Source organism: Orcinus orca, chromosome X, assembly GCF_937001465.1.
Source record: "Orcinus orca chromosome X, mOrcOrc1.1, whole genome shotgun sequence".
Classification (NCBI taxonomy): Eukaryota; Metazoa; Chordata; class Mammalia; order Artiodactyla; family Delphinidae; genus Orcinus; species Orcinus orca.
The window spans coordinates 95,575,300-95,601,417 of record NC_064580.1 but is presented as its reverse complement, the minus strand read 5'-3'; the positions used below and the strand labels follow the sequence as shown (position 1 = coordinate 95,601,417).

Genomic DNA, 26,118 nt, shown 5'->3' with positions numbered 1-26,118 from the left:
CAAAGGAGGACTTTATCTGCACAAAAGGAAGGTGTTAGTGAGAATGATACCACGCCATGAGGTCAAGAGTAGGCTGATGGCAGGGTGTAAAGGAAGACAGTTGAAGCTAGAAAACTGCCTAGCTAGAGCTAACGGGGACTCCGGGAGAGAGCGGTAGTCAATCGAATCAACAGACCAAAGAAAGAGGTCCAGTGTGCCTTCTGAAACAGCCCTCTATTAGGAGTGTTTTAAAGATTCATTATCTAGTTTCTGTTTAGAATAAACTGAATTTTCATAAGAATTTTTACTGGAAGGTGTGGAAGTTCCAGACAATGTGCCTGGAGTAGCAGATACCTAATAACAGAGGACAGGCTTCTTTAGGACATGCCATAACATTGTAATACACTGACACAGATTCACACTCTGTTGGGACACACAGATGCATAGCCTTCGGAACTGTACAGGAAAATCAGCCCTTATCTCAGAGATACTCTGTGAGATGTAAAAGGAAAGCCGGCTGAGCAGACTGCTGGGGAAAGAGCAATGACTGGCCGATGCAATGGGGACGTGTCAGGATCTGTTCTAATAGCCACAGTCTAGGGGAGAGGGGGTGAGGTGGGCAGTAGTGCAATCCTGACACACTCAGAGAGGACCCACTGAACTGATCCTCCCTTTTCATTCTCTGACTCCTTCTGTCCCTCAACCTCTCCCTGTGTTTTGCTCTTTGTCTCATTTCTGTCTCTCCCCCGCACACCCTCCCCATTCATCTCTCTTTTCCAGAGCCTTTTTTTCTATCTTCCCACCTTCTATATCCCATATAGCTCTCTCTCCACTCCTCTCCTTTGCACCAACCATCTTTTCTCTCTCATCACAGAATTGGATCATCAAAGCTGAAAAGGACCTTAGAAATCATCTAAGTCGTCCAGCTCTATCAGTGAGGAAACTGAGGCTCAGGTCAATGAGGTAGCTACCCTAAGACCACCCCTGAATTTGAGGCAAAGCCAGGTCTAGAACTTAATTCTCTTGACTCTTAGTTAATACAACAGGGCCTTAGTGCAAAACTGATGGACTTTAAATTACCTCTAAAAACTTTCTTCCTCTTAATTAAAAAGTGAATGATGAGTGAAGTATTTTATCATTCTTTCTCTTGAAAGAAAAAACAAAACAAATAGTGCATGCACGGTAAAGATAAAACCGGCCCATATCCTCCCTTTTCCTCATTACTCATAAAGTAGGATACACACAGACTTAATAAACATTTGCTTATAAAGTTCATGAGAATTGTTTAAATCTTGAAACAAACACACACAAATCCCCCAAACCAAAGAAAGCCCATGGGAGGAAAGAGCAACAAAGTGGGAGATGGAAGACCTTGGTTCTGTTACTACCTAACCTTCTGACCTTGGGCAAGTCATTTAATCTCTTCAGGCTTCAATTACTTTAAATATGAAGCCCTCAAATTTGGTGATTCGGGAGGAAAAAAAGCTCTGCTTAACTACTTGTAAAAGTTAATAAGCAAGAGAGAAAGCGGACCCGTATCTGCAATAGGGCGGACTCCAGGAAGAAGGTATTAGGCACTGGCTATAGGCAGAGTCAGGGCCGCCAGTAGTGACATTCAGGCTGTACACTGCACAAGGGAACCACTTCTAAGAGGGTACTATTCACATTGTAGACATATAGTAACGTATATGAGAGTGGTGCAGGAGTGAGCAAAGAGATTCTGGCCTCTCAGCCTAGTTCTGGAATGAGGTAGCGGGCCTGACAAAGAGGCCTTACCTGGCAGGCAGGGCTTGGTGGTACGCAGAATACTGAAGCTGCTAGTGGAGTGTTTTCCCTGGTGTCTGGAGGATGTATGAGTCAATGAGAGTGTGGTACATGCACAGATATATACAGCTGGGGCTGCTGCCCAACATCACAGGGCTGCCACAGGCTGCAAAATAATATTCTCACATTATTTTTTTACTTGAGGGAAAGCACCCTTTGCTAATTAGCACAAAGTTGCCGTAGAAGCTAGCGGTGACCATGGTCCATGTAATATAATTGCAAACGTGCTGGGAAGGCTTTACTATATACACATCAGTGTATAACCCACACATGGGCTGACTGTAAATTCCCAGTTAGAGTTTATTCTTTCAGATTAAACCTCAGCCTTTGATCTCTCTAAAGGGCAAAATCCTTTAGATTTTGTGGGGCCTTACAATGGGCCTTTCTAACGAGTTCCTAAGTGACTATGATGTAACTGGTCTAGGGCCCCACTCAGGGAATTGCTGGGCAAGAGACCAGGAAAGCTGCCTTTGGTACTTTGACCAATCTGCTACAGACAGGCACTGGTCCTGGACTACCTTTCTGAATTTTGTGGGCGTGAGCCTGGCTGGCACAGTTTTGCTCAGCTGCTGAAGGTCTCTAGAAGCCATTTCCTAGTTAAAGGGTTTTGAGCTCCTTGGCCAGAAGATACCCTCTAACACCCAGTATGGCGAGTAACTCAGATGCCTGCAGCTCCCATTATTAGCCTTTGCCTCCGGCTGGTCTCCAGATGTAGTGCCACAGCTGGATATATTCCATAATAAGAGAGTGGCTACACTCTCTTATTCTCGGAATTTGACTGTACAGAGCTCTCTGCTTTATTATCTCTACTTGATGACAAATTGGTGCAGCCTGAAATGGAATCTCCAGGCTATAGGTAATAGACGTGAAAGCACTTTGAAGAGGAGAGAGCGCTGTGCAAATGTAAGGCATTATTATTATTATTACAGAGAAAAAGGAATCTGTGTGTTGCTTTTTTCAGATTTGGGCTGGACAGAAACTAAATAGGGCTTGGTGATTGACGAATCCTTGAGGCTATGCACGTAGAAGAAAATTATCTATCAGGCACTGGCGTTAAAGTGAAGACAGTAAAATAATTGTTGTTTTTGACTCGACAGCAGCCTTAGAAATAGCTGTTTTGTGCTTAAAAAGTCAGAAATAGACTTCTGAAAGAGTCTAGATTACTCTATTACTATGGTAGTACATTTGTACATCCAAATAAAAAATGTTTAATCGATGTTTAAGCCAATCAGTTTATGATTAAAGCATAACAGACTCCCAAAATGACCTGTCCCACGAGAGAAAAATGGATCAAGGTAAATGCAGGAAACATTTGCTGCACTACATCTCCTGCCCTACATCTCTCGACATAGACGCCTCAAGGCAGTGAGAATTGCAACCACTAACCATCACCATTAATCGCAGGAAACCTGGTGCTACATCACTTAGCAATGAATGAGTGAAATGACCCGGGACTTTCTGCAGTTAGTTGAGGAAGTCGTTGCAGAGAGCAGTATCATTCCTTTGATGGCATCTGCATCCCTGCAATTGTTGCCCTGCTTTAGTTAATTGGAACTTTAAACTTTAACTTCTCTGTGTGACCTCCTTTTTAGCTCTGAATACAGAATGTCCATGGGGTGGAGGGTGAGAGAGGAGGAACAACGCTTGTTTAGGTTGATGGTCTAACTATAGACTCTTCATGTGGAAGGGACATTGCTCTAAAGCTGCTGGCAACTAAGGCTCACCAACAATTTTTACCTTTTCTTTCTAGGGTGATTGGGTGTGGCTGAAAAAGTTCCCCTCTGGAGATTTTGGAGACATTAAATCCATCAAATCAAGTGCAAGTGATATGTTTGAAATGGTATGAGAAACCCTCTCTTATATATATTCCCACTGAAACCACCAATCGTTTCTCCAAAGTAACTAATACCAGCTGTTAGGAAGATCCTTTAACAGATCAGTGCAGGGAAACTATAGGGTAGCTACTGACTCATTACGACCGTATGATGCAATGGCAAAAGTATGGGCTCCGGAGTCAGAAAGACATGAAGGATTCACTTCTCAGCTCTACCACTTAAGAGATATATTAACTTGGAAAAGTCACCTAAACTCCCTGAGCTTTACTTTCCTTATTTGTAAAAGGAGTATATTAATGTCTACTTCCCAGGGTTGAGATAATACACGTAAAACATCTTGCACATTTCCTGACATATAGCTTCTTCGTAAAATGGTAGGTATCTGATTATTATTAAGTACATATCCCATAATCATTCAAAATCTCCATTTGCCAGGCCTGGAAAAGTCATCTGGTAATTTCTATTTACATAAGAAAAATGGTGATTTCCCAATGCCACCAATTATATTAAAAAAGTCCTTGGGGGCTTCCCTGGTGGCGCAGTGGTTGATAGTCTGCCTGCCGATGGAGGGGACACGGGTTCGTGCCCCGGTCTGGGAAGATCCCACGTGCCGCGGAGCGGCTGGGCCTGTGAGCCATGGCTGCTGAGCCTGCGCATCCGGAGCCTGTGCTCCACAACGGGAGAGGCCACGACAGTGAGAGGCCCGCATACCGCAAAAAAGAAAAAAAAAAAGTCCTTGGATAGTTTGTTTAAGGAAGCAGTCTGTACATAAGGCAGAGATGATGATGCTTCCTCTCAAACCATTTAAAATTGACTCCTCCTTGAACTTTGAGTTCATAAAAGATTTACGGAGACTGTCTCTGGTTCCTTCAGACTCATGAAAGTGGGATTTCTAGAAGATAATGATATATTTCTTCACATTTATGAATCAGGCAAGTTCAAATCAATCCAATAGGTTTGAATGAGACACCTGCTACATCCAGACTGCTGTACAAGTGAGAAAACAAGGGAAATGGGGAAATGGAAGAGGTGCAGCCCATGAGGGACCCAATGTGCCTCATGGATCAGAATGAGATGTTATGATTTGGTATTTCCCTTACATGTGGTGCTGATGCCTGGAGCTGAAGGAAAAATAATGAGAGATGAATCCAGAAGGGGTGACTAAGGTCAGAGCTAGAATAAGCAGTCCCACACTGGTTTGATGATCTGGGATGCTAAACAGAGAGCTAGATCCAAAGTATGGAGCCAAACGATGCCAAACCTGGGGCAGCTGATAAACTAGAAGTATGGAAATAAGAAGACCCAAGGTAGAGTGTGTCCATGATACCTTTTTTTGGGTAATTTAAAATTTTGACATAATTTCAAACTTGCAGCAAAGCAGCAAGAATAATTCAAGGAACTACTGTATATCCTACCCAGATTCAGCAATTGTTTACATTTTTCCTAGTGCTTTTCATTCTCTATTTATAAATTTAGGTACAGTCGGCCTTCAGAGTCCATGTGTTCGGCACCCCTTGATTTAACCAACTTCAGATTGGTTGAATCTGCAGCTGCAGAACCCACGGATACGGAGGGCCCACTGTACTATTTTATTTTATTTTTGTTTTTTTTAAGTTGACAAGTATTTATTACATTGTTTGATAACAACCAATATTATGTGTTAACTATTATTTTTTTAGAGGATAAAATCATGATTCTCGCACAAATACAAAATGAATACATGTCAAAGGTTTTGTTTAAATCATTAAATATATGAGGGAATCAGGAAGATATTACAACCACTTCAAGGGAGAATTCAAAGTACTGCTGTATCATTTTATATAAGGGACTTCAACGTCCATGGAGTTTGGTATCCTCCTGGGTTTGGAATCAATCCCCAGTGGATACTGAGGGTTGACTATATATTCTTTTTTTCTCAACCATTTGAGAGTAAGGTGTAGACATCATACCATTTTACCTCTAAATACTTCAGTGTTTATTTCCTAAAAACAAAGACATTCTTGTATATAACTATGGTATCATCATCAAAATCAGAAAATTTAGCATTGATACAGTAATATTACCTAAACTACTGCTCATATTTTAATTTTATCATTAGTCATAATACAGTATAGCTAATTTTTCCCTGGGCCAGCTTCCAATCCAAGTTTATACATCGTAGTTGGTTGTCATGTCTTTTTAGTTGCCTTTAATCTGAAACAGAGTCTCAGCTTTTTGTTGTTGTTGTTTTTCTTTATCTTGATATTTTTGGAAGAATTCAGCTGAGTTATTTTGTAGATGGTCCCTCAATTTGGGTGTTTTCCATGTTCTTCTGGTTAGATTTAGGTTATGCATCTTCAGCCAGAATGCTACAGAAGTGATGCAGTGTTCTTTTCAGTGCTTTGTATTAGGAAGCACATAATGTTGGTTGTCCCATTATTAGTGATATTAACTCTTATTGCTTGGTTTAGGTGGTGTCTACCAGATTTTGCCACTGTAGAGCTACTGTTATTTTTTTTCCTCATTGTGATTAATACATAATTTGTAGAGAGATAATTTGAGTCTGTATAAATAGCCTGTTTTTTGGATCAAATTTTTACCTACTAATTTTAGCATCCATTGATGATTCTCTAACTCTAGCATTCTTTCTATGTTTATTTGTTGGCTCTGTATTGTAAGAAAGAGCCTTACCTTCTCTACCGTTTATTTATTTATTCATACATTTATACCAGTGGTTTTAATTTTATTCAATTATCTATCTATCATCTATCTATCATCCATCTAATACCTCCAATTGTAATTGAATGCCACAGAGTTCATTCTATCCTTTCCCTTTCCGTATTTGTTAACTCCTTTCTCCAACAGTTAGAAAACTGGCTCCCATTATCCTCATGACATCTTTTTGTGTCCCCTTACTAACTTGTGTTACTATGTCAGGTGCAGATAGTAACTCAATTCTAGGGTGAAGGCCAATTTTCCAGAATTTACCATGTGAAAGGCCCTAATTCCTTTCTAGTACTTTTATGAAGCAGGAAGTGGATCTGATGATGCTATCACTGTGAGTCTAGCACTGCTTTGACTACTATGTGCCTTCATGATTTTAAAATTTTGGGACTGAGTATCAGGGGCCAGACTGGAGAGCACATCTTGGTGAGCCAGCTATAGAAGGGAGTCGTGTACAGTCAGATAGATATTCCTTAAAGGGAAACAGCTGGAGTCAGAAGGCCAAAGAACTGATGACTTCCAACATCTTTTAGGGTCCCAACTTCTCCAAAGACGTATGCAGGAAAATCAGGCTGTATCTATCTCCCAGTCTCATGTTCTTTCCCATCATCTGGAACTGAGTGGCATACTCCTTGTACCTTCTAATACCTTGGCTATTTAGTTCCTTGCCATATAATCTCTAATCATCTTCTCTTCCATTTCACTTTGGCCATCCACTACTATCATTATACCTTGGGGTTTGTCATTATCTATAATTGCTACTGAAAATGCTTCACTTCCAAAATCATAGATTCAAACATCACACTCTCTGACTATAGCCTTCTCTTCTTTCAACTGTGCCTATATTTTACATTGGGTCTTCCTGTCTACTGACCTCTACTTTCTCCCATCCCACAAGCCCTTCTTTTATCTTCTTTCATGCCCACCTTCGATTTCATAGTTGACCGTTTGAACACATTCTTATTTCTGTCTTTTTGGACACACATAAAACTCATATTCAGGATGACCCTAACTCTTAACTTTCTTTGTGCCTGCATCTGAACAGCTGAGTATTATGGCAGAAAGTCATGCAACAAGGTATATTGTTTCCATCTTAAAATGTCCCTTAAAATTATCCTTTAAGTCCATTATAATACTTCATTAGTTAATTCACTTTCTACAACCTGTATTTCAGAGCTTCTCCATTTTCCTTAAAAGTCCAATGTTCTCTTCCTCTATTTTTACTGTTACCATCCTGGTCCAAGCCACCATCATCACCCACTAGAGCTACGGCAATTGTCTGTTTTTTTTTTTTTTTTTTAAAGAGACAGTTTAGTTTTTAGAGCAGGTTTAGGTTCACAGAAAAATTGAGCCTCCCCCACTATCAACATCCTGAACCAGAGTTGACACATCATTATCACTCAAAGTCCATAGCTTACATTAGGGTTCAGAGGGTAGTACATCCTATGCATTTTGACAAATGCATAATGATGTATCTACCATTATAGTAACATACAGAATAGTTTCAATGCCCTAAAAATCCTCTATGCTCTGCCTATTCACACCTTCCTCCCCATAAACCCTGGCAACCACTGGCAATTGTCTTTACACATATCCACTTTTATCATTGTCAAATCTTTTCTCCACATTGCAATCTGAATCAAAATCAAACCTGATCTTGTCAGTTCTCTGCTTGAATCTCTTTAATTAGATTCCTATCGTTCTTCTCTTTGTGTGGAGATTTTAAATTACAGATTCAATTTCTTGAATAGATATTGGACTATTCAAACTTTCTATTTCTTCTTATACCTGTTTCAGTAAGTTATGTCTTAAAAGGAAGTTGTCCATTCCATATATGTTGTCAAACTTACGGGCATAAAGTTGTACATAATATGCTCATGCAATCTTTTAAGTAGCCTTAGGATCTGTAGTGATGCGCCCATTTTCATTTCTGATAATGACAATATGTGTTTTCTCTTTCTTGATCAGTTTTGCTGGAAGATTATCAATTTTATTAATCCTTTCCAGAAATCAACTTTTGGCTTTGTTGATTTTTCTCTGTTGTATGTCTGCTTTCTATTTCATTGATTTGTATTCTGGTTATTTCTTTCCTTCTAGTTTCTTTGCTTTTAATTTGTTCTTTTTCTAGTTTTTTGAGCTGGAGTTTTTATAGTTGATTTTAACCGTTCTTAGTTTCCAATACAGTCACTTAAAGCTAGAAAACTTCCTTTAAGTACTGCTTCAGCTACATCCTGGAAGTTTTTCTTTTCTTTTAAAAAATTTTTATTAAAGACGCAGACCTCCTAGAGAACGGACTTGAGGTTATGGGGAGGGGGAAGGGTGAGCTGTGACAGGGCGAGAGAGAGTCATGGACATATACACACTAACAAACGTAGTAAGGTAGATAGCTAGTTGGAAGCAGCCGCATGGCACAGGGATATTGGCTTAGTGCTTTGTGACAGCCTGGAGGGGTGGGATAGGGAGGGTGGGAGGGAGGGAGACACAAGAGGGAAGAGATATGGGAACACATGTATATGTATGACTGATTCACTTTGTTATAAAGCAGAAACTAACACACCATTGTAAAGCAATTATACCCCAATAAAGATGTTAAAAAAAAAAACTTTTATTATAGAAAATAACAAACACACAAAATAAACAGAATGATATAAACAAACTCCATATGCCCGTCACCCAACTTCAACAATTATCAACATTCTACCATTATTATTTCATCTCTACCTCCACCCACTTCTCACATCTCTAACTTGGTTATTATTGTTGTTATTTTGCAGTTCTGTATTTCTGAGGTACAATTACACGCATTGAAATGCTCATATCATAGATATATAATTTTGATGAAGAGATATGCCCATATAATCTAGACTTCTATTATGATATAGAATAGGGGTTGGCAGAGTTTTTACATCCTGGCCTGTTTTTTACATCCTGGAAGCTAAGAATGTTTTTTACATTTTTTAAGGGTTGTAAAAAAAGAAAACAAAGATTATGCAACAGAAACTATACATGATCAGCAAAGCCTAAAATATTTACTATAGGTACAGAAGAGGATTGCTGACCCCTGATATAAAACATTTCTTTCTCTCAAGAAAGTTCCCTTGTGTTCATTAGTAAATTATTGCATTCCCCCCCAAACCAAAGAAAACCACTCTTCTGGGTTTTTGGTCTATCTTGCATTAATTTTGCTTATCCTATAACCTCATATAAGTGGAATCATACAGCATACTGACTGATTCATTCGTGTTATCATGTGTATAAATAGCTTGCTCTTTTCATTGCTGAGTAGTAGTCAATTGCATGAATATAACACAATGTAATTATCTATTTTCCTGCTGATGGGCATTTAGGCTGGTTCCAATTTTGGCTATTGTGAATAAAACTGATACGAATATGCTTTTTATGTCTTTTTATGGACACATATTTTAATTTCTCTTGGGTAAATACCTAGGAGTGGAATTTCTATGTTAAAATATAGTATATGTTTAACTTTATAAGACACTATCAAACCTTTCCTAGTTTAATTTCCTACACGCTAGTTATGAGAGCTCCCTTTACATCGTCACCAATGATGTAGTCTTGTCAGTCTTTTGGGTTTTAGTATTCTAGTAGGTTTCTATGGGTATCTCATTGTGTTTTTTTAATTTTAAATTATGATAAAATGACAGAAATTACCATCTCTAAGTGTTGAGCATATTCACATTTTTTGGCAACAGATTGTCACAGCTTTTCTCTTGCAAAGCTGAAACTCTGTACCTATTGAACAAAACTCTCCTTTTCCCCGCTCACCCTCAACGCTTGATAACCACCATTCTATTTTCTGCTTCTATGAATTTGACTACTTTAGCTACCTCTTTTTGTCACTGGCTTATTTCACATAGTATAATGTCTCATTGTGTTTCGAAAAGACATTTTTTATTTACGTATAATTTGATGAATGAATTATCTGTTCAGCGAATTTTGATAATTGCATATATTGCATATATCTGTGTAACCACTCCCCAAAACAAGATACAGAATATGTCTATCACCCCAGAAAGTTCTCGTGTCCCTTCTCAGTCATTTCTTTTATCCCAGAGGCAATCATTGTTCTGATATCTATCATCATGAATTAATATTTTTTCTGTTCTTGGATTTCGTATAAGTGGAATGATAGACTATATACTCTTTTGTGCCTGACTTTCTTCTCTCAACATAGTATTTTTAAGATTAAATCCACGTTTTTGCAGGTATCAGTAGCAGTTCACTTTTTTAAATTTCTGAGTAGTATTTCATTTTATGAATATATCACAATTTGTTTATAATTTTCCTGTTGATAAACATTTGGCTGGGTTTCCAGTTTTTTGGAGTTATGACTAAGACAACTATAAATATTTGTTTAATTAAGAAAAAACACATAACATAAATTTTACCATCTTTATTTTTAAATGTACAATTCAGCAGTGTTAAATATACTTGCATTGTTGTTAAACACATCACCAGAACTTTTTCAATTTGCAAATATAAAACTCTGTACCCATTAAATAGCAGCTCACTTTTTTCCCCTCCCCCTCTTCTGGGTTAACCACCATTCTACTTTCTGTTTCCATGAATATGACTACTTTAGACACCTTATATAAATGGAATAATATAGTATTTGTCTTTTTGTGACTGGCGTATTTCACCTAGCATAATGTCTTCAAGGTTCATCCATGTGGTAAAGTGTGAATGGATTTCTTTCCTTTTAAAGGCTGAACAATATTCCATTTTATGTTATTCATTCATTTCTTGATGGACATTTGGGTTGCTATGAATATGGGTGTGCAAATATCTCTCTGAGATCCTGCTTTCAATTCTTTGGATATATACCCAGGAGTGGAATTTCTGGATCATATTGTAGTTCTATTTTTAATTTTTTGAGGAGCCTCCATACTGTTTTCCATAGCAGTTGCATCATTTTACAATCCTACCAACAATACACAAGAGTTCTAGTTTCTCCACATCCTTGTCAACACTTGTGATTATCTGGTTATTTTTTTTTAATTTATAGTAACCACCCTAATGGGTGGGAGATGATATCATATTGCCATTTTGATTTGCACTTCTCTGATGATTAGTATGTTGAGTATTTCTTCATAGGCAACTATAAACATTTTTGTCCAAGTATTGATATTTTTGTGAACATGTATTTTCACTTCTCTTCGGTAAATGCTTAAGAATAGACAAACTGAGTCATAGAGTAGATGTACGTATAACTTTATATGAAACATCCAAACAGGTCTCCAAATTGGTTACAATATTTTACACTCCTGTCAGAAATGTACAAAAGTTCCAGTTGCTTTAAATTCTCAGCAACATTTGTCTTTTTGATATTTGCCTTTCTACGGTGTATAAAATGTTATCTTACTGTGGTTTTAATTTGCATTTTCTTGATGACTAATGTTATTGAGCATCTTTTCATGTGTTTATAATTCATTTGTATATCTTCTTTTGTGAATTGTCTGTTCACATTTTTTCCCATTTAAAAAAATTGAGGGTTTTGCCTTTTAATTGTTGAAATGTAGACGTTCTTTATATAACCTTCCTTTGGTCAGATGTATGTTTTACAATATTTTTTCTCAGTCTGTGGATTGTTTGTTTAATGGTTTTGATGAGCAAAATTTTTAATTTTGAGGAAATCCAATTTATGATTTTATTTTGTGGCTTGAAAATCTTTGCCAATTCCAAGATTTTAGATTTAGGATTATGATCCATTTTGAATTAGTTTTTATGTATGGACTGAGATAGTGGTCATGGTTAATTTTTTTTTCATAGCGATATCCAGTGTTCCAGTAACAATTATTTTAAAAAGCCTTTCCTTTCTCCACTTAATTAACTTTTCAACTTGGTGAAAAGTTGACTGACTATATATGTGTGGGTATATTTTTAGACTCTGTACTCTGTTTCACTAACTCATTAGTGTACCCTACTGCCAATATCACACTATCTTGATTATCACAGCTCCAGAGTAACTCCTATAGTTAAGTGGTATAAGCTCCTGCAAATTGTTCTTTTTCAAGATTGTTTTGGATAGGGTAGTTTATTTTAATTTTCAATAAGTTCTTGAATAAACTTGTTCATTACTTCAATAAAGCCTTCTGGAATTTTTCATAGGGGGTTATATGAATTTATAAATCAATTTAGGGAAAATGGACATCTTAACAATACTGAACCTTCCAGTCCATTAATGTGGTATAGATCTTCATTTATTTAAGTTTTCTTTAACTTTTCTCATCAATGTTTTGATGCTATTATACAATATTGAGTAGAAATGGTGAAGGAAGACATCCTTGTCTTGCTCTTGACTCTAGAGGAAAAGAATTTAATGTTTTACTCTTGGGTTTGATGTTACCTGAAGGTTTTTTCACACATGTCCCTTTGACTTCTGATTTTCTGTGAATTTTTTTTTTAATCATGAAGAGGTTTTTGTATATTCTCTGACTGCCTGCATAAGTTTAGATTTTAGGAGTTTAATTATGATGTGTCTAGGTGTAGCTGTCTTCATCTTACCTGACCTCTCTAGTATTCATCACATTTTCCTGAAATTCCTTCTGGCATTTACCTCACTTCCCTGAAACTCTTCCTGTGGTGTTCATAATGTTGTTCTAAATAAGCCTTTCTCCACTTCTCTAGCCTCATTTCTAAGTCTTTATGCAGGATGTTCTTCCTTTTCCCATCTTTTAAATGTTGATATTCACCCCCCGCTTTTCTTTTTATTTTATATGCTTCCCTTGGGTTATCTCATTCACTCCCATTAATTTCATCTACCATTTACATGTTTACAATTCCCAAGTCTATTTAGCTAGAACACACTATCTCCTTGGAATAGTTCCACCTTGATGTTCCACAGGCACCTCATTCTTAATGTGTCTCAAACTGAATTAATCAGCTGTCCCCATCACCCAGAATTTGCTTTCCCACTGTCTTAGGTCAGATTCTCTAAAAGCGGAGCCTGAGATGGAGATTCTTGTTCAAATTACTCATTGAGAGAATGCTCTCAAGAGAAAAGGAGTGAGGATGCAGGATAAGGCAGAAGCAAAAGCTCGGCAAGTATGTGATCTCAGCTTGAGACTAGCTTCAGTATGATTTTATGGGAGAAATACTGGAGCACAAGTTATACCATGAGTTCCACTTTGAGGTGAGGGAGTTGAACTTTTGTACCTTTCCCAGTCAGTCAATCATTAGCAGAGGTCTGTGGGTGGGCCCTAACCTTTCAAGTAAGATAGCTCCCCTTTGGCTTAGCCTCTAGGACAATTTTCCAGAGAATGGAGCGACTGTGAGTTACCAGCCAACATTTACAGCAGCTGCAGGATGCACTGTAAAGGGGATATAGGTGGGGCACCAACATATCCACTACTAAAACATCCCTGAATTTCTTATATTGATGTATATCACTGCCATCTATCCAGGAATCCAAGTAGAAATCTAGAAGCAAAAATGGAGCCCTTTTCTCTCTCATCCCCCATTAAAAAGTAATAATAATAGATAACAATTATTGAGTGACCGTAATATTAATTTCGAATTCTATAGCACGGTTCTCAAAGCTGCACAGGATGTGGCGCCTGTCTAACTCTCCAGCCTTTTATAAATTTATTTATTTATTTTTGGCTGTGTTGGGTCTTCATTGCTGCACACGGGCTTTCTTTAGTTGTCTTGAGTGGGGGCTACTCTTTGTTGTGGTGTGCAGACTTCTCATTGCGGTGGCTTCTCTTGTTGCAGAGCACAGCCTCTAGGTGCACGGGTTTCAGTAGTTGTGGCACGTGGGCTCAATAGTTGTGGCACATGGGCTCCAGAGCGCAGGCTTAGTAGTTGTGGCTCACGGGCTTAGTTGCTCCGTGGCATGTGGAATCTTCCCGGACCAGGTCTTGAACCCTTGTCTCCTGCATTGGCAGGCGGATTCTTAACCACTGCGCCACCAGGGAAGCCTATCTCTTCAGCCTTGTGTCTCATATTCTTTCCTCTGCACTGTGTTCTGGCCACCCTAAACCTGTTGCAATTTCCTCAGCATAACATGCTCTCACTCTCAACCCCTCCCACCATGTCACCTTCACATGGTCAGCTCTTACTTGCGCTTCATGATGGTCTAGACATTACCTCCTCAGGGAAGCCAGATCTCCCAGACTGAATTAGATACTTACCATCTGAACTCTACCAGCATCCCATTCTCCCATAAGAAACCACTTCACAGGGAAATACAGCTGTCAGTTTGTTTGTCTATCACCCTTCTTTAAATGTGAGCTCTTTCAGGATATTGATTTCATTTTGTTTATCTCTATATCACTAGCATGCAGTCCAATGCCTTGGACATTGTTGAGACACACTAAATGCTTCTCACATTAGTGGAAAAAAATGAATGGATACAAAAGTAAAATGTAGTCAAAATTCGAAGTGTTTCTTCTGAAACAAATTTTGTAAGCTTTGGCCTGATGTTTATGTAAGCTATTTATTTTAATAGATGCTGCATAGATGAATATTCACGGAAAGACAATCTATTCCACCTCTTACTGTACTAACCTCTTTAGTATTCCTGGGTCACTGAGCTCCACTCCACAGTGTCCCTAAAGAATCAGGAAGAAGGCCCCAGCTCCAATTGAGACAGAACAGCTGTGACTCTCTTCTCTCCCTCTGTTTCCAGATGAAGGACCTACGTCATGAGAATATTAACCCTTTAGTGGGCTTCTTCTATGATTCGGGGATGTTTGCCATTGTGACAGAATTCTGTTCCCGAAGGAGCCTGGAAGACATACTGACAAATCAGGATGTGAAACTAGATTGGATGTTTAAATCATCACTCCTGCTGGATCTCATCAAGGTTAATGGAAAGACTGAAAATCCAGGATTTTCCCTGTAGATTAGAACTTCAATATTTTGGGATGTTTCACTTGCCTTGGATCATTATGATGCTCTTACTCCTCCACCTTCCTTCCCTGTGTCTGCCCTCACTTCTTCTCATAGCCCTTTTGTCCATATCTGTTATAAGGTCCTGATACAGAAAGAGTTTGCTTGCTCCTCACCTGCTCCCCTGTTTGAGGGCCAGATTTTTGTCTTTACTTCCTATAGCTATTGAGCACTCTTCTGCCTTAAGCAATCCTTTCTTCCATCCCATTTCTCTGCCTTCTGGATGTGGGAAAGTGCTCATTCCCAGGCTCTTTGGTTCTGCTTAGCCCCATCTCCTGGCTTTCACGTTCTAAAAGGTGGTTCAGTCTAGAACTAGGTGATGGGTCTTTGCATAGGTCTATACCATAGGTATAGATGTGGAACTCAGCATGACCAGAAAGCCAAAAGACCATCGGTTCTACCAGGCAGCACCTCCATTCTCAGAGGCAAGGACTATTAACAGCCAACGGGGTTCACAGATGGGTCCATGGATGGGCTTCAGTGGAGTCTATGAACTCCCTAGAGTGATATGAAAATTGTGTCTGTGTGCACTTGTCGTGGGCTGATTTGGATAGCCAATAGTCTTTGAGCTTCCTGCATATTAATCACAGTCTTGACCCTTGTATTGTGGCCTAACTCTTTTCAAGGTAGCTTTATAGACATAATCTCATTCCAATTTTCTATAAAAGAAGTGTGATTATCCTCCTTTTACATAGGCTCAGAGAAACTGAATGAGGTTTTTGTTATATAGTGTCTACCACACATAGTAGATACTCAATAAACATTTACCAGCTGTCTATTAAGTGGCAGAGCTAATAATACAATCTAAATCTCTTAATTCCTATTCTAATACTCTTTCCACTCACTCTGTAAGCAAAGTCCCGTGAGTTAAGGGAGAGTCCTCTAAATGAGTCCTCTCAGACCCGTGATGAATGAAACCTAAGCATTAGACACCTAGGGAGAAATCTCCCCCACTATAGACTCTGCTTGGAAGTACTGGGGACTACGGAATTTCCTAGGGTGCAAGATGTAAAGCATACAAATACAAAGGGGTGTCAGGTGGCAAAGTAGAGCCAGATACTTAAAAGGACTCAGCATAAACAGTCCCGAGATGACTGCACTAGAAAATGGATGTATTTATATGTGAATGATTAAACCCATCTGGTAAAGTCCTGGTAGATCACATTTGAATGTCATATAAGGTTGCCAAGCAAACTGTAGCAGTCAGTGTCAGCTTTCTTGCTTTCAGCTTTCTTTTTTATTGTCTATTTTTAATTAAAAATATATAAAAAATAAATTGTATATATTTTATATAATTTTAATATATTTTATATAAATTATAAAAATAAGACATTTCTAATTATAAAAATAATGCATTCAATTAAATTTAGAAATCAAGTGATATAAATATATTGGGAAAATACTGACAATTACTCAATCCTCCTTCATATCTTCCCCCCAAATTAATCACTGTTGACAATTTGGTGATTAGCCTTGCAATTCATTTTTCGTGTATTTACATACATTATAGATTTTGTTTGTTGTTTAAAATACATACTGTCACATAGTTCTGCAACTTACTCCTTTTCACTTACTTTATGGCTTAGATATGGTCCCCTATCGGTACATACAAATTGATCTTATTATTTTTAATTGTTGCAGAATATTCCATAGGTTGGATGTACCACAATTTGGACGTCCCTTCTCGATATTTATTATACATCCAATTATATAATATAAAGCAGAGCTGCAAGGAGCATTCTTGTGTATGTGCACATGTGCAAGCATTTCCTTGGAGAAGTAGAATCCCTAGGTCACAGGGTACGCATACTTTCCATTTTGATAGCTATTTCCAAATTACCCACCCAAAAGGCTGTACCAATTTCCATTCCTGCCGGTAGTAGATGAGAGTTTGGCTACACCTTTTGGGGGAAAATCAGAATCTTCAAATTCTTGACAATTATATATGTGTAGATCTATCTGTGTTTGAAATGTCAATAAATCTTCCAATAACACACAGTTCTTTATGCCCACAAGATATGATTCTTCATCAAAACGTAAAATTTTAGCGCTAGAAGGGACCTGGAAACGATTCTTGTTGTCAGAGTTTTGCTTTGCCTGCGTGTAAGAGAAAAAGGCTGAATTCTAGATCATAATAGCTCATGCCATTAACAATCTCAGAAAGTGGTTCTAAAAGCCCCAAATAGTTAAATAAGTTGCTAAATAAATCCTGTTTGTATCATCTGCAGGGCATGAAGTACTTACATCACAGAGAGTTTGCTCATGGGAGGCTGAAGTCTCGGAACTGTGTGGTAGATGGGCGTTTTGTACTCAAAGTGACAGATTATGGCTTTAATGACATCTTGGAAACGCTAAGACTCTCCCAAGAGGAACCTTCTGCGGAAGGTAAGCGATGTATTGTACCCTTCTGATGCACACAAGGTAACTCCAAAGTTCAAATGAGAACATGCCCTGAATTAAAGCCTCAGGCTGATTCAACTCCCCACTTTTGTTGAAAAGCAGCCTCATTTCCAAGCCAAAGGAGTTGAATGAAGTCTGCAGGCTGTAATCTCAGCGCAGCCAAGCCTTCTGAACAAAGCCAGTGCAATAATGTTGAGTTCCTGCTGTGGCAGGATTAGGTTATATTGTGTGGAGACCCCAGGTGTCCCTGGAGGAACTTGCTGAGCACTAGGCACACAGTAGGTGCTCAATAAATACTTGTCAGATTGAATGGAAGGTAATTTGGTAGCTGGACTCCCACAAAGCCCATTCTGGAATGGGATGTCGCTAGAGCCTACCCTCACCGTCTCTGTCAGAGAGAAAGAAGCAAAGGGGGGGTCGGCAGCAAGTAAATGCTCTGTGGGTTGTGTGGGATGGCTTCAGACCGAACTACGGCCTTCTAGTAAATCAGTAGGCATGCCTGTAATGTCCACTTTGTGTTTTTGTCTTCTATTTAGTGCACGTGTGGCAACACCAAACAATGCCTGTAGAGGTCATAACAGATCAAAGAAATAGAAACCTGAGATGGGGCTTGGGAGTGGGTGATTGAGAACTATGAGGGAATGAATTGATGGAAGGGAGGGAGGAAGAAAGAGAAAGAGTAAGGAGAGAAAATGAATAGGGTTAAATACATATAGGAAGTTTGCACATTAAAAGTTTTAACCGGTATTGCAAGGGGGAAGAAGAGAAATAATGACACAAAAACACAGAGAAACAGACAACCCAGAAGAGACACAGAGAGGGAGAGATGCAAAATGACAACATATACTCATATTCTTAAAATGATCTTTGGTGTTATAAGCTTTAAAATTGCTGACTTTATAGGAGGAATGAAGAGTGCAGGACACAGAGAGACACATGCACGGATAGAGACACAGTCCGGTCATCAGTGGCATCATCTTTGAGCTTTACAAAGCTAGTGGAATACGAAATTTTAGGGAGTCATCCGGTCCAACTTGCTCATTTAACAGATGAGACACCTGAGTCTCAAGATTTGCCCGAATCGTGCAGCCACTTAGCAGCTAAATTAAAACATTTAGTAACAATTTCCTCTTTCTCTGCCCATCCACGCTTTGAAGGACTTGCAGCTCATGGTAATCACAATAGCAACAGGTGCTATTGTCTTCCTCTGTGTCTCTGTTTCTCTGTCTCTCTCTGTCTCTGTCTCTCTCTTCGTCTATTTCTCTCTGTGGGCCTGTTCTTGTTGACGACTTAGTCGTATGGTTATTATTCGGCTAATCCCAATTTGAAAGCTTGGAGTAGTTGCCTGGTGTTAGTGCTAGGATGTTGGGACGACCACTGTAGAGTGGGAAGTACTTAGCTTCCTATCAAAATTACTCATCTATAAAAGATAAAACACAATGTCCAGCTTCCCAGAATTCCATTGAATTCACAGGTTGGCTACTTTCAAACTTAAGAAGCTCTGGTTTCAGAGTGAGGAAAGCTAGCTGCAGTGGGTGTTTTTTATTTTTATTTATTTATTTTTAAAATTTTTTATTATTATTATTTTTTTGCGGTATGTGGGCCTCTCACTCTTGTGGCCTCTCCCGTTGCAGAGCACAGGCTCCGAACGCGCAGGCTCAGCGGCCATGGCTCACGGGCCCAGCCGCTCCGCGGCATGTGGAATCTTCCTGGACCAGGGCACGAACCCGTGTCCCCTGCATCGGCAGGCGGACTCCCAACCACTGCGCCACCAGGGAAGCCCTATTTTTATTTTTATTTTATTTTATTTTATTTTCGGTGGACTGTGTCTGTCTCTTTCCCTGTTTCTCCCTCTTAACGTTTCATTCCATTCTCCAAATTGCAAGGGCAATCTGGATGCTCAGTCCATTCTTTGCACACTGCAGCCAGAGGGAGTTTCCTAAACTGCAAATCTGATCATGTTACAACGGTGCCAAAATTCATTGAATGGCTTCCCATTGCTCTTAGGATAAAGTTCAAACTCTCTTACGTGGCTTACAAGCCCTTCATGGTCTGGGCCGTGAGGACCTCTTGTGCTTAACCACTCCCTCCTCTGTCTCTGTGCTCCAGCAATGCTGACTGCCTTCCAGTTGTTTATTTGCACCAGGCTCTCTCTTACTTCCAGAACTTCACGCATGCTGTGCCCATTGCTTGGGACACTCTTCCCTTCCTACTCTGTTACCCACTCATCTGAGTCTGGCTAGATTCTCCTGCTCCCACAGGGCTCAACTTAAATACCACTGATTCAAGAGACTTTCCATGACCCCTTAGGCTTGGCTAAATTCTCCTCTTTATGATCCTTTAAGGCTTTGAACTTTGTTGTAATACCACATTTTGTTGGTATTACATGTTTAATTAGCTGTCTTCTCTCCCTCCCCAAACTGTAAGTTTTGTGAAGGTGAGAAACAGGTTTGCCTCCCTCGGTGCCTTTCACAGTACTTGGTGGAGTAAATGTTTGTTGAATCAATGAATGGATGAAATAAAATAAAATAAAGAAATTTGAGGCTCCCTGCCTTAGATGACAGGGCTAATAGAATCTTATAATTGGAAGGCCCTTGGAGATCATCTGGTTCAATTTCCATTTTATGGATGGGGAAACTGAGGTTCAGAAAGGTGAGCTGATCAGTGACCAAGTTGAGATTGTGAACCCAGGTCTCTTGACTTCCATCATGTGTTCTCTTGTACCACACCACACTGGCTCTCCAAGGTTGATTTTATCACCATAGCAGGGCTCAAGAGTTAGTAGTAGCTCCAGCAAACACAAAACAAGCCAAAGTGATTTTTCTAGTTTTTTTTTTTTTCCTGAGAGTTCAAGTCTAATGGTAGGTAGTGGCTCTTACTTGGCTCTGGAGTGGGAATGGGAAATGGGGGCAGGTTGTAAGTGTATTCATTACTGCCCACTCTCAATTACATAAGTATAGTGCGGATAAAGCCTCATTTTAGCCATTAACAACATACATGTAAGTGCTCTCTGAAAATACTGTTTGGTAGTGATTGTATTTAATAACCCAGCTTTTTACCAGAGAGTCATGTCCTCTTTTCCCTTCTTGTGCTTTTTGTTTTCCTTCTTGTGCTTTTAAATGTGCAGGGAGAGAGGATGCCAGGAAGAAGCAGCTGCATACCATTTTCCCTCCCCCCAAAACCGTATGCCTGAAATCCCATGGTCAGAAATGTATTCCTTTGACTAAAGTGTTATTCAATCTTTTTGGCTTTATTTGCAAATATCAGTTCTCCTAGGTGAGGAGATAGAAGGGCAAAACCACTATAGTGAGCGTATCAGAGACTCACAGGGGTGGTGGGGCAGGCGAGTTGGGGGACAAAGGCTGGGGACACCTGGAGGGCAAAGAGAGATGAGTATGTGATTCGGGGTGAGGCTAGAATTCCCTGTTCCACCATTTTGATCAGAGTTGCCTCAAAGTAAGAATTTCCAGGGTGAGTTTCTCTTTCCTAGGTTTCGCTAACAAACCAAAATCATCTCTGACCTTTTATCCTCCTTCTTGCTTCATAGGACCTGTCCTTTGGGCTCCCTTCCCAATACCCCAAATTTGAGAAGATGAAAAGTTAGCCAGCGCTTTCCGCATGCCACCTTCACCCTCAGGAGGCACTCTTTTCCAGCCTCCCTATCTGGACATCAACCTGCTGTTTACTCTACCTCTCTCCCCTCGGAAGAGCATATTGAGCCTGTCCCCAGCCCTGTCCCTTCCCTGTCCATTGTAGCCTACCTATATATCTCGTTCCCCATCCTGCTGCCGTCGCCCCTGCCCCCATTCAGGCCCCTTTCACCTCGCCTCTGGCTCTTACTGTAATAGCTTCCTAGCCGGTCTCCCTGATTCCAGCCTCTCTCCTTCTTCAATCCAGTTTGTGCAGGTTGCCAGATTAATCTTCCCGAACACGGCTTTCATCAAATCCCTCTCCAGCTCCAGCACCCCTACTGCCTTTTGTATTCGCTCCAAATGCCTTCATTTGGCTCTCAGGGCCTCTCACCTTCTGCCCTCATTCTTCCAGCCACCCTCCCTCCCCCACTTCATCAACCTCATTTCTCATTTCTCATTATTCCTTAACAGAGCCCTTCTCTTCAGCCAAGCTAATCTGCTTACCAGCACCCCCATCCGCAATTTGCTCCTTTCTACCTCTTGTTCTTTTGCACATACTGTTCTTTCTCCCTGCAAAGCCCTTACCCTGTCGTCGGCTCTAGGAAACTGCATCCTTGACCTTCTTAACAAGCTCCTTTAACTTTTCCGGGAAGCCTTCCTGGATTAATTTGATCAGCTCAGTTTTTTTATTAGCTTGAACCTCATGGAATTGCCAATATTGAACCATTTTTGATCTACAGAAATGGAATTTCATATGTTTCAATATGAAGCATTCCCTCCAATTTTTGACTACTCAATTTATATTATTAACTGGTATTTCTTTATATATTGCTTAAGGGGCCCTCGCCCCAAATTTCTGAGTCTCTGCCATAACTCTCTGAAAGCAGAGATAATATCTTTTTTTCCCTGTTCGGGTCTGAAATGCAGCAGAGCACACAGTGGGTTCTCAATAGTGGCTTTTAATAGATTCATTTCCTTACACTATATAGTGGCCCTCATCACTATCTCTGTTGTATTGCAGTTAGGGGTACACGTGTGTGTCTTGCCCACTGGTCTGTGAACTCTGCAAGGGCAAAGGCAAGGTCTAATTCATCTCTGGCACTGCCCCTGTCGTTAGCACAGTGCCTGGTACATAGTAAATCCTCAATAAATATTTGCAGAACTGAGTTGAAGGAATTGCTGCACCCTTTTGCTCTGCAAGGAACAGAGGAGACTTGGGGATCCTCTAATCCTCTTAGATAAGACCTGGAGAAAGCAACTTATGACTCCTCGAGCCCCAGCACAGTCAAATTATCAGACACATATAGATCTCAGCACACAGCAAATCCATGGCAACCAGTCGGGCAGGGCACTCGCCTTTCCCTGGAAGCCTGCCAACTGCTACTTGCAGGCTCAAGAGAGCAAGAAAGTCAGCACCAGATAGTTTTTTTATTTCGAGCTTCTTTGCCCTTCCCCACACCTCCGCTGTGTCTGCCCGCGTGGTCCTGGTGTGGGGAAAGTAGTATGCTTTCTCTGAGAGTAATTCCTTAGATTCATAAATGCAGACTCCAGGGGGAGGGGGGGCGCGGAGGCACTAGCATGCCAGTCTGTCTTAATACCAATATAAAGCAGTCAATGAAACAGCACCCTTGGAGCCCTCGAGGGCATTGCAGATGCTGTCAGTTAATCCGCCCTGTATTCATTACACAATGCTTTCTTTTCAGAGTTGCTGTGGATGGCCCCTGAACTGTTGAGAGCCCCGAGGGGCAGCAGGTTACGTTCTTTTGCAGGAGACGTCTATAGCTTTGCCATCATCATGCAAGAAGTGATGGTCCGGGGCACCCCATTCTGCATGATGGATCTGCCTGCCAAAGGTAAGCGGGAGGTGAGAAAAGGGTACCAGGAGCCCACCATGACCCAGATCATCAGGCCAACCCAGGCTGCTGCGATATGCCAGAAGAGTGAACACGATTCCGTGTTTGTGCTAACTGCCCACTGGTCTGCAAGCAGCCCTTGTTGTGTGCAGGTGGGACTTGGAGCCAGACAGCTTTAGGCATTTGGAAGAAATAACCCTCACCCAAGAAGCTGGTCGTTTTCCAAACTGTGACATAAGCCAAGGGCCTACAGGACTTACGTTAGTCCTTTTTTTAGCAGCCCCCTACTACTCCTTTGAGACACCCCCTGCCAGACATTTCAGTGCCCCCTCAGTGATGCTCCTGGATGTCAAAAGTCCTCCCATTCTTTCCCTGTGACACGCCATAGTCTTTCATCCTTATCTCCCATCAGAATCTTTGGCTACCAGGCAAAATTTGAGGGGAAGCAGGATGTTTACGTATTCTAAAAGTATGAAATCACTAGATATTTACTAATTACAAATGGAAAAAGAGTAAGTTTATTAGTGGAGGATCCTGCAGACACCACCTTAACCAAGTGATCAAGGTACATCAACATCATGTACCCCTGCCATGATGCACTGAGAAGGGCTCAATACCACCCTCGTGGTATTCTTGCCCCAAAATGCATAACCTCAATCTAACCATGAGAAAACATCAGACACACCCCAGCTGAGAGGCATTCTGCAAAATAACTGGCCAGTACTCATCAAAAGTGTCAAAGTCCTGAAAGACAGGGAAGGAATGAGGAACCATCACAGATTGGAGGAGACTGAGACATAACAATTAAGTACGATATGGGATCTTGAATTGGATTGTGAAACAGAAAAAGGACGTTATATATATGGAATTTAAGAAAAAAAAATGTCATGAAGAACCTAGGGGTAAGGCAGGAATAAAGACGCAGACCTCCTAGAGAACGGACTTGAGGTTATGGGGAGGGGGAAGGGTGAGCTGTGACAGGGCGAGAGAGAGTCATGGACATATACACACTAACAAACGTAGTAAGGTAGATAGCTAGTGGGAAGCAGCCTCATGGCACAGGGATACTGGCTTGGTGCTTTGTGACAGCCTGGAGGGGTGGGATAGGGAGGGTGGGAGGGAGGGAGACGCAAGAGAGAAGAGATATGGGAACATATGTATATGTATAACTGATTCACTTTGTTATAAAGCAGAAACTAACACACCATTGTAAAGCAATTATACCCCAATAAAGATGTTAAAAAAAAAAAAAAAGAAAAAGGACGTTAGGGGGAAATTGATGAAATTCAAATAAAGACTCTAGATTAGTAATAGTATTGTACCAATATTAACTTCCTTTGTACTGCAGTTTTATAAGTTGCTAACATTCGGGGACATCCCTGGTGGTCCAGTGGTTAAGACTCCACGCTTCCACTGCAGGGGGCATGGGTTCAGTCCCTGGTCGGGGAATTAAGATCCCACATGCCACATGGCATGGCCAAAAAAGAAAAAAATAATAATTTGCTAACATTAGGGGGAAACCGAGTGAAGGATATATAGGCAATTATTGTACTATTTTTACAACTTTTCTGGAAGTCTAAATTTATTTCAAAATAAAAGATTTAAAAACTGCAAAATCAAACCAAACCAAACCTAAAATACTTAGTTGTCTCTTGCCCCACTCGGAGTTTTAGTTCACTCCTCTACTTAGAACCCCCCAACAGTTCCTCATCACAAGTTAAATGAAGCCCAGTCTCCTCACATGAGGTACAAGGCCCTTCACAATCTGGTCCCTAGCCACCTCTCTAGGCTTATCTTCTGTCACTCCCCATACTCCAGCTAAGGCACGTGACTGGCAGTGCCCTGAAATCACTACCTCCCACCTCTGTGCCTCCACACGTGTTGCCCCTACCTTCTCCCCACCTTGCCTCATCCAGCTCATGTCACCTCCACTGGGAAACCTTCTCTGACCTTTTCAGTGTGGGTTAGGTGTCCCCTCTGTGTTTTCCTGTGCATATATCTGCTAGAGCACTTATATTGCTGGTCATTGTTTATCCTCCCATTTAAACTGTGAGCTCCTTGAGGACCTAAATCATGCTGGGCCTAAGCAGAGAGGTGACCTATTTCACTCGTTGGTGTTCTCAGAAAGGGACTCCCTCTACCAGAGAGTTGGATGGGGCGGTTGCACTCCAAGGGGTCGACGTCCATGGAGTCTATTGCACTGGGGGCAGGGTGAGAGATGTGATGGAGAAACCATTACTGGTGTGGGCCAACCTGGGTTAACAGAGCAGAAGGTGTGGTGTCACAAGGAGCTGAGAAGTCAGAGGCAACAACTGAAATTCTTTCATGGAGGCAAGGGGACACTTACAATGGTATAAAGCAGTGCTGTTGGAGTGTTACAGCCAAGGCAGGGGTGGGAAAGGCACACTGGTGGTGGAAGCAAGGTTTGGTTCACGATGAGGATGTTAAAGTCAAGGGTGTGGAGAGGGGACTAGGGGTAAGAAATGAGCTGAAGCAACTATACACCAGTAAAAATTAATAAATAATAAAGCTATTCCGAGAAATGTGGGACATTAAATTTGAAAATGGAAGCTCCAACTTCCATGTGCAGTAAAATCTTTCTTCAACCAAAAAAAAAAAAAAAAAAAAGAAATAAGCCGAAGAGATAGTCGGGGCTTGGATTTTATCCTGTGGGTAATAAAAATCCATGAAGGGATGTTAAGCAAAAAAGTGACACGGCCAAATCCATGTTTTCAGAATGGTTTATTGAAGGCGAGGCTGGAAGCAGAGAGACCATGCAAAGTGCTCGGCCCATAGTCTGATACACAGTTAATGTTCCACTGAAAGTGGGGTTCAAGTACCAGCAGCCAGAAGGATCCCAATGGGGCCCTGAACGATTTACTGGAGGTTTTTTTTTTAAATTTATTATTTATTTATTTATTTTTGGCTGTGTTGGGTCTTCATTGCTGTGCGCGGGCTTTCTCTAGTTGCGGCGAGCGG

The 26,118-nt window shown here is 40.5% G+C and overlaps 1 protein-coding gene across 1 annotated transcript in view; it reads left to right on the top strand.

Annotated features, from left to right (window-relative positions):
- GUCY2F (guanylate cyclase 2F, retinal) overlaps nt 1–26,118 on the top strand; it is a 90,564-nt gene that overhangs the window by 41,044 nt on the left and 23,402 nt on the right. Inside the window, exons 8-11 of the mRNA XM_004281529.2 lie at nt 3,554–3,643; nt 14,992–15,168; nt 17,483–17,639; nt 22,990–23,139. Of these exons, the coding sequence (XP_004281577.1) occupies nt 3,554–3,643; nt 14,992–15,168; nt 17,483–17,639; nt 22,990–23,139 (574 nt within the window). The remainder of the gene's footprint in view (nt 1–3,553; nt 3,644–14,991; nt 15,169–17,482; nt 17,640–22,989; nt 23,140–26,118) is intronic.